This window comes from Camellia sinensis, chromosome 11 (assembly GCF_055761805.1).
Source record: "Camellia sinensis isolate YWXY chromosome 11, ASM5576180v1, whole genome shotgun sequence".
Classification (NCBI taxonomy): domain Eukaryota; kingdom Viridiplantae; phylum Streptophyta; class Magnoliopsida; order Ericales; family Theaceae; genus Camellia; species Camellia sinensis.
The window spans coordinates 47,103,077-47,116,990 of NC_138971.1; the positions used below are offsets into that span (position 1 = coordinate 47,103,077).

Here is a 13,914-nt window from a genome sequence, read left to right on the forward strand (position 1 = left end):
GCTTCCACTCGATCCCCTTTTTCGACAAGTTCTCTATTTCTATAAGCTAAACCCCATGCAACTTACTATCAATTCCTATAGGGTAATTAATGGTATTATAGCCTTAGCTAGGCAAGAAAACCTTAGAATCACCCTAGCTGACCTTCAATATTGTTATACCATGTGCCCTCTTGATCTGAAGGATAGGGGTTTTGTCTATTACCTTAAGCCGAGATCCACTCAGTACAAAATTATAGCCGACCTCCCAGATTCCAACAAGGGGGCTGGAGATGATTTTCTCATTGCTTCTGGAAATTGGGAATTTGGCCCAGATGAAGATGTCCACCTCTACCCTCTTCCTCGAACACTTACAGAGGGCAAGAGTAAGAGCCCTGAGTCAACACTTAATTATTTTTACTTAGGACTTTAAATACTTTTTGTTTCTGACGTCTGTTTCTTTGCAGATCTTCATCAACCACCGAAAAATTTTCGTCAATCCTTCTTCCCAGGACCAGATCTAAGAACACTTCTTGGCCTTCCAATCCTTAAACGAAAAGCCCCAGTGTTATTAAACTTTGTCCCCACACACAAATCCATTTTACCCGACGTCCCTCGAAAAAGGAAGAAGAGTCTCTCTCCACCAACAGCCACAACCTTAACTGCTTCTACATCTCGGACAGATCAAGAGTCCACATCTGACCCAGCCGATCTTCCATCAACTTCGGCCCCCTTCTTGATACCAATTCCTGAACGTAAACGTCGACGAAGGCTAGTAAAGACTGCCGAGATGGTTCGTCCGAGGCCTGTCGTCCAAGATCTTCTCGCCGACATTCCAGCTGACGCCGAAGCCGCAACAACGCAATCAATGCTTCCACCCAAACCGAAGAGGGTAAAAAAGGCTCAGCCTAAGGCCAAGGTTACAGATGCCGAGGCTGAGGATGCTTTGCCGATTTCGAAGTTAGCTGAAAGCAAAAAATCAACCTCTACTTCAACAAAAAGGTCTGCTGAGGGCCAACCCTCAGGATCTACACAAACAAAGAGGCCAAGGTCATCATCTGCGACGACCTCGGCTTCGAAGAAACCCGACGTCCCATGGGCCCCTGATCTATCTCTGGAGGACAGGCCTATCATGGCTAGTGAAAGTGCTGATGATATCAACGTTGCTGTCGCCCTTAGCACCGCTCTTCTTCTACCGAATGACTTGGAGCGAAATGCCAAGTTCAGTGAGTATGAAAATTACGCTCTGATGCTCCAACACTCTGCCCAAGTAAGTATTTCTATTTGTTTTTGTGTTTTTTCCTTCTGTTTCTTTCTGAGAACACTTTCTGATACTCTTGTTTTCATTCAGGCTATCCAACATGCCCATTCATTTTCAATGCAATCCTTTGAGAATCGTCAAAGATTGGTTGATATGAAGAGGGAAGCAACTTCAATGAAGAGAGAATTAAGGGCCCTTGAAGTAAAAATGAAAAAACTAGAGGATCAAGCCGAGGCTGCAACGAAGAACCAAACCTTAGCTCTTGAAAAGGCCGAAGCTGCTGAGGCCGTTAAAAAAGTAGCTGAAGCCGAGAAAAGGGAGGCCGAGGCTCAGAAGGTCCAAGCGCAAAAAGAACTTCAACAAGCTTTGGCCACCAAGGAGGCCGAAGTCAAAGAGGCCGATGAAAAGGCCTACGCTCAAGGCATGGCCGACGTTGCAGAAGACTACAAACTTCAAGTCAGGCAGGCCTGCAACAGGGGATTTTCCCTTGGTTGGATGTCCCTGATAAAGAAGCTTGATCTCCCTGCTGACTCGCCATTGCGCCAAGCCGATGCTATTCCTTTACCATTTCCTCCTCCAAGTCAGACTGAAGATGAATCAGAGGCCGAGGTAGAGGCTGAGGATGAAGACGAAGAAAAAGATGAGGGTGAAGCCTTGGTGAGAAAACCCAAGGACGCTGCTAAGGCCAAGTCCTCTCTTCCAGCTGAGCAAATTTTAGACTTAACTCAAGATGAAGTGGGTGATGAGGCTGTGGAGGTGTCCAAGGAATCCGTTCAAGGGTGTCCATCATCTGACCTCCTTCTTACTGACAGAAGTCTTGACACAACTTTGGCAGAGATAGATGCCGAAATACAAGCGGAGAAGGTGGCCGAGGAGATTCCACCTGAATCATCCGAGGTCTCCGTTCTTGCTGCTGCTGATGTTCAAGAGTCTTGATTTCTCTTTTTTCTTTCCTGGATTCTTGGACTTTGTTTCTTCTCTTAATTCTTGGATAATGTATATTCCTTTTTGTGGCCGATGTTCTTTCTTCACTATGTGATTATACTGTTCTTGCAATGGATATTTTCGATCTTATGATGTTCTTGTTGTTTGCTTCTGCATAGTTCTATACCTAGAAATTTTTGCATGCTTTCTTTGTGCAATCTTCTCGGGGTTACATACCTCGGGTATAAAGCTTCTACTTTGGTAGGATACTGACCTGCAAACCTTGTGTAAATTTTGATAAGTACAAAACATATACTACTCAATGTATTCTTCTGCCATTTTTTAAGTTTTCAATAAGTATTTAAACAATGATTTCGTTCTAACCTACTTGTAAATTGCTACAAATTTCAACAAGTGTTTAAACAATATACTTAACCTTTGCATCGACCCGTTAATTTTCTGTATACCTCAGCGGGTGATCATACGTCGGCTTAACATAACCTTGTAAATGGCTACAACTTTCAACAAGTGTTAAGCATCTTCTCTAGGGTTCAGACAACCCACATATTGCTATGAGAACTTACGCAATAACCTCGGCCTATCTTCGACTTGTAAATTGCTACAAATTTCAACAAGTGAAGGTAGGGAGTCAGCTTGATTCCAACTTGTAAATTGCTACAAATTTCAACAAGTGGATCAAGGAATAACATCGGCTTAACTTCAACTTGTAAATTGCTACAAATTTCAACAAGTGAAGATAAGGAATCAGCTTGATTCCAACTTGTAAATTGCTACAAATTTCAACAAGTGGATCAAGGAATAACATCGGCTTAACTTCAACTTGTAAATTGCTACAAATTTCAACAAGTGAAGATAAGGAATCAGCTTGATTCCAACTTGTAAATTGCTACAAATTTCAACAAGTGGATCAAGGAATAACATCGGCTTAACTTCAACTTGTAAATTGCTACAAATTTCAACAAGTGAAGATAAGGAATCAGCTTGATTCCAACTTGTAAATTGCTACAAATTTCAACAAGTGGATCAAGGAATAATATCGGCTTAACTTCAACTTGTAAATTGCTACAAATTTCAACAAGTGAAGATAAGGAATCAGCTTGATTCCAACTTGTAAATTGCTACAAATTTCAACAAGTGGATCAAGGAATAATATCGGCTTAACTTCAACTTGTAAATTGCTACAAATTTCAACAAGTGAAGATAAGGAATCAGCTTGATTCCAACTTGTAAATTGCTACAAATTTCAACAAGTGGATCAAGGAATAACATCGGCTTAGTTTGCCTGAGTTTGATATGTCTTCAATAACCATTAATCATACATGTTGAGAGAATTCTGAAAAGACTTTATTGATAATATCGGCCAAACAATGATGTTTATCTAATGATAGAAGAATTTCAAGTTACAAGTATTCCAAGGTCTGGGTAGTGCTTTGCCCTCATTGTCTTCAAGCCGATATGCTCCATTGCCTAGTACTGAAGTAACTCTGTAGGGTCCTTCCCAGTTTGGGCCAAGCTTGCCCTCCCTGGGATCCTTCTTGTTCCCGACGACTTTTCTTAGGACTAAGTCGCCGACTTGAAAATCCCTTGGATTAACCTTTTTGTTGTAAGCTCTGGCAAGCTGTTGCTGGTATACTGCAAGCTGAATTGCAGCCTTCTCTCTTCGTTCTTCTAGTAAATCCAGGTCTCGGGCTAAGAGTATGTCATTGGTGCCATTCTCTACTCCCTGGGTTCTGATCCCTGGGATGCCGATCTCCAAGGGGATGACTGCTTCTGTGCCATAGGCCATGGCAAAGGGGGATTCTCCCGTTGATCTTCTCGGCGTAGTCCGATATGCCCAAAGTACGTTGGGCAGCTCGTCCACCCACTTTCCTTTTGCTGCTTGGAGCCTCTTCTTTATTCCATCCAGGATTACTTTGTTGGACGCCTCTGCTTGCCCATTACTTTGAGGAAAACTTGGAGTTGAGAAATAGTTCTTGATCTTGAATTTCGCACAGAAGTTTTTGATAAGTTTGCTGTCGAACTGTGTTCCGTTGTCGGCAACTATTGCTCTTGGAATCCCAAATCTGGTGATTATGTTTTTCCAAATAAAATTCTTGACATCCACATCTCGGATTTTGGCAAGAGGTTCTGCCTCTATCCATTTTGTGAAGTAGTCTGTTGCTACCAGTAAATATTTTCTTTGCCCAGTTGCCTGGGGAAGTTGTCCAACCAGATCCATGCCCCATTGGGCAAACGGCCAAGGGCTGGATACCGGGTTTAGGTCAGCAGCTGGCTGATGTATTAAAGGTGCAAACCTTTGACATTGCTCACACCTCTTTACATAGGCTTCGGCATCCTTTTGCATGTAGGGCCACCAATACCCTTGGGTAATGGCCCTATGGGCTAACGATCTGCCCCCAGCATGGCTTCCACAAATTCCTTCATGAATCTCATAGAGAAAATCTTCAACCTGCAAAGGGTGTACGCACCTTAAAAGTGGTCCAGTGAAGGACCTCCTGTAGAGATGGCCTCCCGCTGTTAGGCTGAATCTGGTTGATTTCAGCCTAATTTTATGTGCTTCTTTGTGGTCTTCTGGCAGTTTCCCCTCTTTTAGGAACGCAATGATTGCATCCATCCAGCTTGGTCCAAGGTTCACGCACATCGTTTCATGCTCGGTGCTCTGTTTGTCTATACTTGGGGCCGACATGTAGTCGATCATAATTGTCCTTGTTTTTCCGGTTTGAATTGAGCTGGCCAGGTTGGCTAACGCGTCGGCGTGGGTGTTGTCATCTCGGCTGACTTGGAGTAATCTGCAGTTGTGGAATAGGGCCGCCAGTCGGATGACTTCCTTTGCATATGCCGACATTCTTTCGTCTCTGGCTGCAAATTCTCCTGTTGACTGGTTAACAATTAATTGTGAATCACAAAAAACAATTACCTCGTCTGCCTCTGCTGCTGCTGCTAGCTTTAGTCCTGCAATTAATGCCTCATATTCTGCTTCATTATTGGAGGCTTTGAACCCCAGTCGGATGGACTGTTCTACAATCTCTCCATCTGGAGATATCAGCAGTACTCCTGCTCCTGCTCCCTGGCGGTTTGAACTTCCATCGACAAATAGTCTGAACGAATCGCCGATGTAGATGCTGCATGGTCTGAGCCTTTCTTTCTCTTTCTGTTTTGTCTTTGACTGGGTTTCTTTTTGTTTGTCGGGATGATGCTTATCTTGGCTCGACGGAGCCTGAGGTGTGATGGCTTCAGGTGTGAGTTCTGCGACGAAGTCGGCCAAAACTTGGCCCTTTATTGCTGTTCTCGGCCTGAATTCTAGGTCAAACTGTCCCAGTGTTACTGCCCATTTTGCTATCCTTCCTGTTAAGTCTCCTTGATGTAATAAGGACTTCAATGGGTGCTCTGTTAGAACCACAATCTTGTGTGCCTGGAAGTAATGGCTTAGTTTTTTTGAGGTCATTACCAAGGCTAGCATTAATTTTTCCAGTGGAAGGTACCTTGTTTCTGCGTTAGCCAAAGTCTTGCTTACATAATAGACAGCCTTCTGCTCCCCTTTTTCCTCTCGGATTAGCACTGCACTGACTGCGTGTTCAGAGACTGCTAAGTACAAAAATAGTTCTTCCCCTGGGATTGGGTTAGAAAGGACCGGGGTTGTGGTCAGGTACTTTTTCAGGTCGGCTAAGGCTGCTTCACATTCTTCGGTCCACAGGAAGTCTGTGGCTTTTTTTACCAGGTTAAAGAAGGGTCTGCACTTGTCCGAGCTTCTGCTGATGAATCGGTTCAGGGCTGCGGCCCTTCCAGTGAGTATTTGGACTTGCTTTGCCGATGTTGGGCTCTGTAGCTCCAGGATGGCTTTGATTTGGTCTGGGCTGGCCTCTATGCCCTTTCTTGTTACCAGATAGCCTAGGAATTTACCTGACCCAACTCCGAAGGCACACTTTGCGGCGTTGAGTCGGAGCCGATATCTTTTGAGTATGTCAAAGACCTCTTTTAGGTCGGCAAGATGACCTGTTGACTCCTTGGTCTTTACGACCATGTCATCAATGTAAACTTCTACTGTTTTGCCGATCAGATGTTTAAACATCTTTGTTACTAACCTCTGATAAGTTGCTCCTGCGTTTTTCAGCCCAAAAGGCATTACCTTATAACAGTACAGGCCTTTCGGGGTGATGAACGCGGTCTTCTCCTCATCTGGAGGGTACATAGCAATCTGGTGGTACCCTCTATATGCGTCTAAAAAACTCATTCTTTCGTGTCCCGAAGTGGCGTCTACCAGTTGGTCGATTTTGGGCAGAGGGAAGCTGTCCTTGGGGCAAGCTTTGTTGAGGCTGGTAAAATCTACACAAACCCTCCACTTGCCATTTTTCTTTTTTACTACTACTGTGTTGGACAGCCACGTTGGGTACTGAACTTCTCGGATTGCCCTGGCTTCAAGGAGTCTGTCTACCTCTTCCTCCACCGCTTCGACGTGTAATAACGTCGGCCTTCTGGCTCGTTGAATCACTGGTTTTGCCGATCTGTCGACATTCAGACTGTGGCAAGTGACCTCGGGGTCAATGCCAGGCATCTCATAGGGTGTCCAAGCGAATGCCTCTATGTTCGCCCTTAAAAAATCTTCTAGTTCCTTTTCTTCTTCTTTAGCTAAGCCAGAGCCGAGAAGAAAAAATCGTTCTTCGTCGCCCTCCTGGACGAGGATTTTCTTTAGCGCTTCTTCGCTTTTTTCGGTCGGTTCTTTCCCGACGTCTTCCAGGACTTCCATGTCTTCCTCTTCAACTTCTGCTTTCTTTGGCTCCTGTATACTACAGGTGGACTTTATTGCTGCCATTGAGCAATTTTTGGCTTGTAGTTGATCCCCTTTGACTTCTTCAATACCATTCTCTGTTGGGAATCGGAGTAGTTGGTGCAACGTCGAGGGAACTGCCCCCATTGCATGTAACCACGGTCTTCCAAGGATGATGTTGTATGGTGAGGGTGTGTCAATAACCAGGAATTCTGTCCTGATCTTTTTAGTGCCGGCTTGTACCTCTAGGCTTGTTGCACCCAGTGGCCATGTCGGCGTCCCATTAAAGCCGACCATCGGGCCGCTGGATTGCTCTAGGTCATCGGGGTGGAGGCCTAGCTCTCTATAACATCTGACGTACATGATATCACAGGAGCTGCCTTGGTCTATTAGGATGCGTTTTACTTGGCATTCCCCAACCTGGAGGGATACTACCAAAGCATCATTATGTGGATGTTGGACCAGTTCTAGGTCGGCTTCGGTAAAGGCTATCATTGGTCCTTGGCATTCTTCTGGCCGATGTCTCTTGTCCCCAACTTGGTGGATATGCTGTAAATGTCTTACCCTCTGGGTTTCTCCTCTGACCTCGTTTTCGTTGACCCTTGAGTGAATCACATTGACCACCCTTGGTTCTCTTGCCTGTGGTAGCTGTGCTGGGGGAGGGGGTGCTGCTGGTGCTTGAGGCAACCTTGCCTGCTCTTCCCTTGTTCTGGTCTCATCGACCAGGTCCCTCAGAAGGCCTTGCCTTACTAGGTCCTCCAAGTGTGCTTTTAAGGCTCTACAACCTTGAGTTGGATGCCCTCCTTCATTGTGGTAAGCGCAACGTCTGCCGACGTTTTTTCCCATGAATTCCCCTGGTGCTCTTTCCGGAGCCCTGAAGTATGGTTGATTCCGAATCCGATCCAAGATTTTATGGATTGGGATCCGGAATACCGTGGTTACCGCCTGTTTATTTCTTAATTCTATTTCTTGTCTGGTGGGTCCATTGTTGACTCGGCCTCGCTTTGGCGAGCCGTTGCCCTTTTCTTGCTTCACCTCTTTGTTTCCCGACGTATCTTCCTCGGCCCTGGCGTATTTCTCAATTCTTGCCATGAGTTCCTCCATGCTCTTTGGCAATGTTTTTGCCAAAGACTTCCGTAGTGGGCAGTCATCTTTCAGGCCGTTCTTGAAAGACACGACTGCTACTTCCTGGTTGCATTCAGGTATTCGGTTGAACACCTCGTAGTATCTCTTCGCATAGGCCCTAAGGCCTTCTTCCTTGGTTATTCTTAGAGCCATCAAAGCATCAACCCTCAGGGGTTGCAGCTTGTTGGTCACGAACCTGGCCACAAACATCTCGGCCAAGCCTTCCCATGTCTTTATACTTCCTTTCGGTAACTTGTGGAACCAATCAGATGCAATTTCCCCAAAGGATGAGGGGAATACCTTGCAGAGCAGTGGTTCGTTCCCGCTATATAGTGCCATTGAATTTAGGTATAGCCCAACATGAAAGTTTGGATCTGACTTACCATCATAGATTTGGAACCTCGGCATACTGAACCTCTTGGGTGGTTCGAATTTGTCCAGTTCTACCGAGAAGGCTGTCTTCGGTTTTACTGGGGAGTTTACTTCGGCCTCTGCATAATTTTGCTGCCTCCTCTTGAGGTAGTCCCTTAAGTCTTCTTTGCTCCGCCCTGGGGCTCGGCTGTCTTTTGATTTTAGTCTTTTTGGTATACTGCTCTCGGCCTCGAGGTGGGTCCGTTTGGGTCTTTCTTCATGGGTTGTGTCAAAGTGGAGTACTTGCCCCTGAACATGTCGATGTTCTTTGGGGTCTGGATTCTTCATGTGTTGCGTCCTTCGGGACTCCTCTTGCCTTGGCCTTTCTCGTCCGACTTCCCTGGAAGACCGGTGAGAATGCCTGCCGCTCCTGGTATGTTGAGGGACCTCGGGGATTGTTTTTCCTCCACCTTTCTGGGTGTTGGTTGCTGGCATCGGCGTATCTTGCAGCGGGTATGGTGGTTGCATAACATTGTTCTGCATCATGAAGTTGACGACCGACTGGAGGTCCGCCAACTTGTTTGCTAATTCCTTTACTTCCTCGTCTCTGCGTAGGCACCTGTCCCTCCATATCTGGAGGTTGTCTTCATTGTAGTATTTTCCTTGGTTTGATCTTTTTGTTGTGTCACCTTCCTGGATATCGTCGTTCTCCCTGTGACCCTGGTCACGGGCTTCTGTATTGTGATTGTCTCCTTCGGTGTCAAGGTTAATCGGTCTGCTGCTTCCAGAAGGAGCATCGTCCCCAGCGTTTCCTTGTTGTCCGTTACTGGCCATCTATTCTTCCTTCGTTCCCACAGACGGCGCCAAATTGTGTGGGTAAAAATCTGACCACACTGCCCGTTTAGTGATCAGCAGCAAAGCACCGGCAGAATAAATGGCTCCAGCAACCTGTAACAGAAAAGGAAAGCTCCGGCGGTGGTTCTTCCACCCGGGGGCACTCCGACGATCAAGTCAGTATGTTTCTCAAGGATAATCAAGTATTAAACTGAATACTCAAGGTCTGAATTACATACCTTAGACCCACGGGGGTGCCTCTCTTTTATAATATACTCAATCCAAGTCCAACTAGAAGTACGACTTCTATGAACTCCAATCTTAGTGCTTACTCTGGACTCTTTAAGAGATAGAGATAAAACTCCCTAAGAGCTTTTATCCTTATCTTAACTAAGTCCCCTCTTTGCCTTAGGACTCTTGTCCCTTATCTTCGGACTCCGACATCTTCGGAGATGACCTCGGCTTCTCCGAGATTACCTCGGCTTAACTACCAGGGCACGTGGCACCTCGGCTGACACGTCGGCGTCACCATGCCACGTGTTGGTATTCAAAAAATATGTCCCCACAGTAGGTAATATCAAACCTTTGCTCTTTGTGCTTAAGTTGTCATATTACCCTTGAAACAAGCCATCGTTAACAAGAAGAAGCATCAAAGGAAGGTAATGTTGTACGTTTACAATGTTGCAGAGATTCCAAACACAGTAGTTTTTGCCTTTATTTGGGATGTAGGTTAGCTTTTTAGTTTTTTGGTTATTTTATTTGGAGTTAAAAAGTCTTGTTTGGGATAGATTTTTTAGATTTTTTTGACAGAAAAAATAAAATAATTATGATTTGAATGTGATGTTTTGTCTTATTGAGTTAAAAAGTTTATTTTGTCTTTTTGCGATTATTTTAACCCAAGAAGAGAATGCCAAACATTGTTTAGGTACAAGTTGCGATTTTTTTTTTGGGAAAGTTTAAGTTGAGAAAAGCATAAGTTGCTTTTTAAATTTGAATAATGTTATATATACCAATTAATGTACTAATTAGTGTATTAATTGATAATATGACATAATTTAAGAAGTTTTTGGTATTTGTGATGTGATTAATGAGAGTGGTCAATAATAATGTCGTAACTAGTGGTGGTACATAAATTGGTGCATGCAGCACTGTCGTTTAAATTTTTACAAATTTTTGATTTTTTTTTTTTTTTTGAAGTTTGTGTTGAGGAAATATGAATTTGAGATGCAGTTTTGCTACAGAGCTCTAATTAGAGCTATTTTACAGCAGCTCTAATGATCTGGCACCACATGTAAAAAAAAAAAAAAACTGTGAGGTAAAAGACAAAATATGAGAGAGAAAAAGACAAATTAATACTCCATTAGAAGTCTCTTTTTAAAGGTCTTACTCATTTTTTCCTAAATATATCCCCAATAGACAGCAAAACTGATTTCCCCTATGCATGTAAAAAAGTAGGGAACAGCATCTAATGTTCGATGAACCACAAATTATCTTTCTGACAGCTACATGTACATCTAGTGGTGAGAATTGTTGATCGTGTTCATGCTCGTGCCATCTCAAAGGGGAAGGAATCAGAGGATTGCTATCATTTTCACTCACTTTCATTGTCAATTGGGTACAAAAATTGTTTTTTGTGTTGTTCTTTTGACCATCCACTTAGGTTGGGCAGTAATATTCGGAGAAAGACAATCACTCATTCTTAAAATTAGAATTTGAAAAAATTTTATGTGGTTGGTTCAGTTCAATATTTTTTATTGATTGTTCTCGTGCCGACCTCTATTTAATTACGGGTTGGAAATGCTTTCTAGAGTTGAAAATAAGCATGGCTTCTTGTGCCGGTTTCGCTTTAATTAGGGGTTGGAAATGCTTTCTAAAGTTGAAAATAAGCATAGATGGGGATGAACCAGTCATTAGTATTCTCTCTTTGGGATCTTTGACTTGTTTCCATTTATTTTTATTCGAATTAAAAGAACTAGCAAACAGGTCCAAGACCCATTTAACTTGGGTTGTTTAGTTCAAAATTTCGGTACATGGTTACTTTTTAAGGCATTTAGTTCATAAATTCAATTTTGAATTTTTTATGCCAAACATTCATACTCTAAAACACTTTGTCCATAAGGACAAGTTTTTGTAAAATGACTAAATTATCCATATATATATACCAACCAAACCTATATTTCTCCAATGAAACCGCCTCTCTTTGGAATCTAAACCCTTGGTTATGTCGTCACCACCTCCGCCTTTGTCATCACTGCCTCCTCTCTACCACTACTGTCACTGCCTCCTCTCCGCCTCCAGCATCGCCTCCTCCTCTCTCTGCAATCTAAACCCTTGGTTATGCAATTTAATGGTTTTTTTTTTATTTTTTATTTATTTTTATTTTTTTCCCAATCTTGATCTGGAACCTACATTACTACATATGTTCATCTATTCCGTTCAAATTTGAAGCTAATTTGAGAATTGAGGTCATCAAAATTAGCTTTAATTTTCCCAAAATTGTTGTTCCCTATAAATGTAATTTGGTTGTCAAAATCTGGATTTGTTTGAAGCTCCCAAAAAATAAAAAAATAAAAAAAAGAAGAAAAAGAAAAGAAAGATTTGCTTGGACATATATGTATATATATATATATATATATATATGTATGCATGTTGTATACATGAGTGGATGTTATTTTGTGCCTGGTAATATCAAATGAATTATCACTTTGTTCCTGGTCATACATGGAAGAATCATTATTTTGTGAAATAGTTTCATACTGTGGATGGATATGGGATTCTTTTCTTGAATGTTGTGGAAAATGAGCCACACTTTTTTTTCTGTGTAAACCTAAATGAACAGATAATAAAATATGTTTAAAATCTGAACAAATAAAAAAATTAAATAGATAAAAGAATTTAAACAGATAAAAAATTGAATAGATAGTTTTGAATAGATAAGTGAAAAAATTGAATATATAATAAAATTTAGATAGATAAGGGTAAAAAATTTGAACAGATAAGAAAATTTTTCAATAGATAGGGAAAAACTTTGAACAAATAGGAAACAAAAGTCAATAGATAAAAAAAAATCCATAGATAAATTAAGGCGATAAAATTAAAAACAAAATATCTTTCAAAACTAATAAAAAGACTTCTCACTAATCTATTTTGCAAATGATAGACCTTTTATCGACAAAAATAATCAATTAGACCTAATACTTTAGATACTCCCGGAATTATATTTATCACCATTTTACTCTACTTTTTATTTATTTATTGATTTTCCCGATGGGATTCTCTTTCATTTGGACAAAAAAGGGTGTTCTGGGTTTAGGTGAGTTTATTATGAATTTCACTTGATTAATCCAATTTAGGGTTTAAAATTTATGATTTATCTCATACAATTTTTTAAGTAAATTATTGATGCAAAAATCATATAATCATACGATTATTTTTTAAAATCACAGTTACTATTTGTTTTTTTAAGTTACAATTGTTTAATTAATTTGATTTTTTTAATAATTTTTTTGAATAATCTAATAAAATAAATAAGTAAGCTTGTTAATTTGCCCATCAACATACAAGAATGCCCTCAAAATAAAGATCCCATCTACAAAGAATTCCAATTTAATAATAATGGTTGTGATTATTTTATTAGTCTAGATCTTTAATCACTGTTCTTTTCTTTTTTCTTTTTTATTATTTTTTTCTTGTTAGAAAAATTATTAAGCAGTTATATAATATTTAATGGAGCAATTCATGTTCTGGTCCTAGATAGTTGGCATTTGAAAATAGAGCAATTCATTCCCATACGTGGGTTTCATTTTATTTTATTTTATTTATTTATTTTTTGTGTGGGTATTCGTGTGTGATTCTTACAAGTAAAAACGGTGAAGGATTTATGAGTGTGTTAAGGGCTAGTTTGGCATGTACTAAATAAGTCAAAAAGTCAAAAAGTCACTATCTTATTTAAGTCACATCATCTTATTTAAATCACATTACCTCTCTAACACATCACATCAAACCCAACCCAAACCCAACCCAAACCCACCAATAAGTCAAAAAGTGCACTTTTTTAGGACATCCCAAACAAATTACAAAGGCATAATCAAGTGTGTACATTCAATAAAATGTCACGATAATTTTGTTGGGGTTTGAATTCTCTTAAGTTTGCTATCTAACTTGACAAAGCATTTAGACTTGGTAGTTCATTTTGAAGCCGACTTCGTTAATTTAAATCGTTCACTTTTTAAGATTCATTGAGTAGAATATTCATATAAAAAATTAACATAATCGGATATCACTAACTATATATTTTAATAACATTTGTTTTAAAAGAAAATGAACGACAATCATAATTTCAAAGCCATCCATTTTTTTGTAATGCAAAATGATTCAAATATATAACTCTTGATATTTGATCATTTTAATTTTTTATATAAATTTTCTACTCAACAAGTCCTAAATGGTTTAAATCACTGAAGCCAACCCCAAAACAAGTCCACAAAATACAAACAAGATGGCTAATTTGAAAAAAATCTAAAACCCAATTTTATTGTGTGTAAGATACTATGTTTAGTTGAAAAATATAAAGGTTGAGTTTTAAAATTTTATTTTTTTTTAAAAAAAATTCAAAATTAGTATGGTGAAAAAAAATGAAAAAATAAAATAAAACATA

The 13,914-nt window shown here is 40.6% G+C and overlaps 1 protein-coding gene across 1 annotated transcript; it reads left to right on the top strand.

Annotated features, from left to right (window-relative positions):
• Positions 1–1,065: 1,065 nt before the first annotated feature.
• On the top strand, positions 1,066–2,745 carry LOC145803116 (uncharacterized). The gene is made up of 2 exons (XM_082896471.1): positions 1,066–1,246; positions 1,328–2,745. Exons 1-2 carry the CDS (start codon positions 1,109–1,111, stop codon positions 2,171–2,173), a joined length of 984 nt encoding a protein of 327 aa, XP_082752597.1. The 5' UTR covers positions 1,066–1,108; the 3' UTR covers positions 2,174–2,745.
• The last annotated feature ends 11,169 nt before the right edge of the window (positions 2,746–13,914 follow it).

Excerpts from the sequence above, each read along its gene's own strand:
- LOC145803116 (XM_082896471.1), top strand. The coding sequence starts at position 1,109 with ATGGCTAGTGAAAGTGCTGATGATATCAACGTTGCTGTCGCCCTTAGC. Across the intron at positions 1,247-1,327 it reads TGCTCCAACACTCTGCCCAA|GCTATCCAACATGCCCATTC; the intron begins GTAAGTATTTCT and ends GTTTTCATTCAG.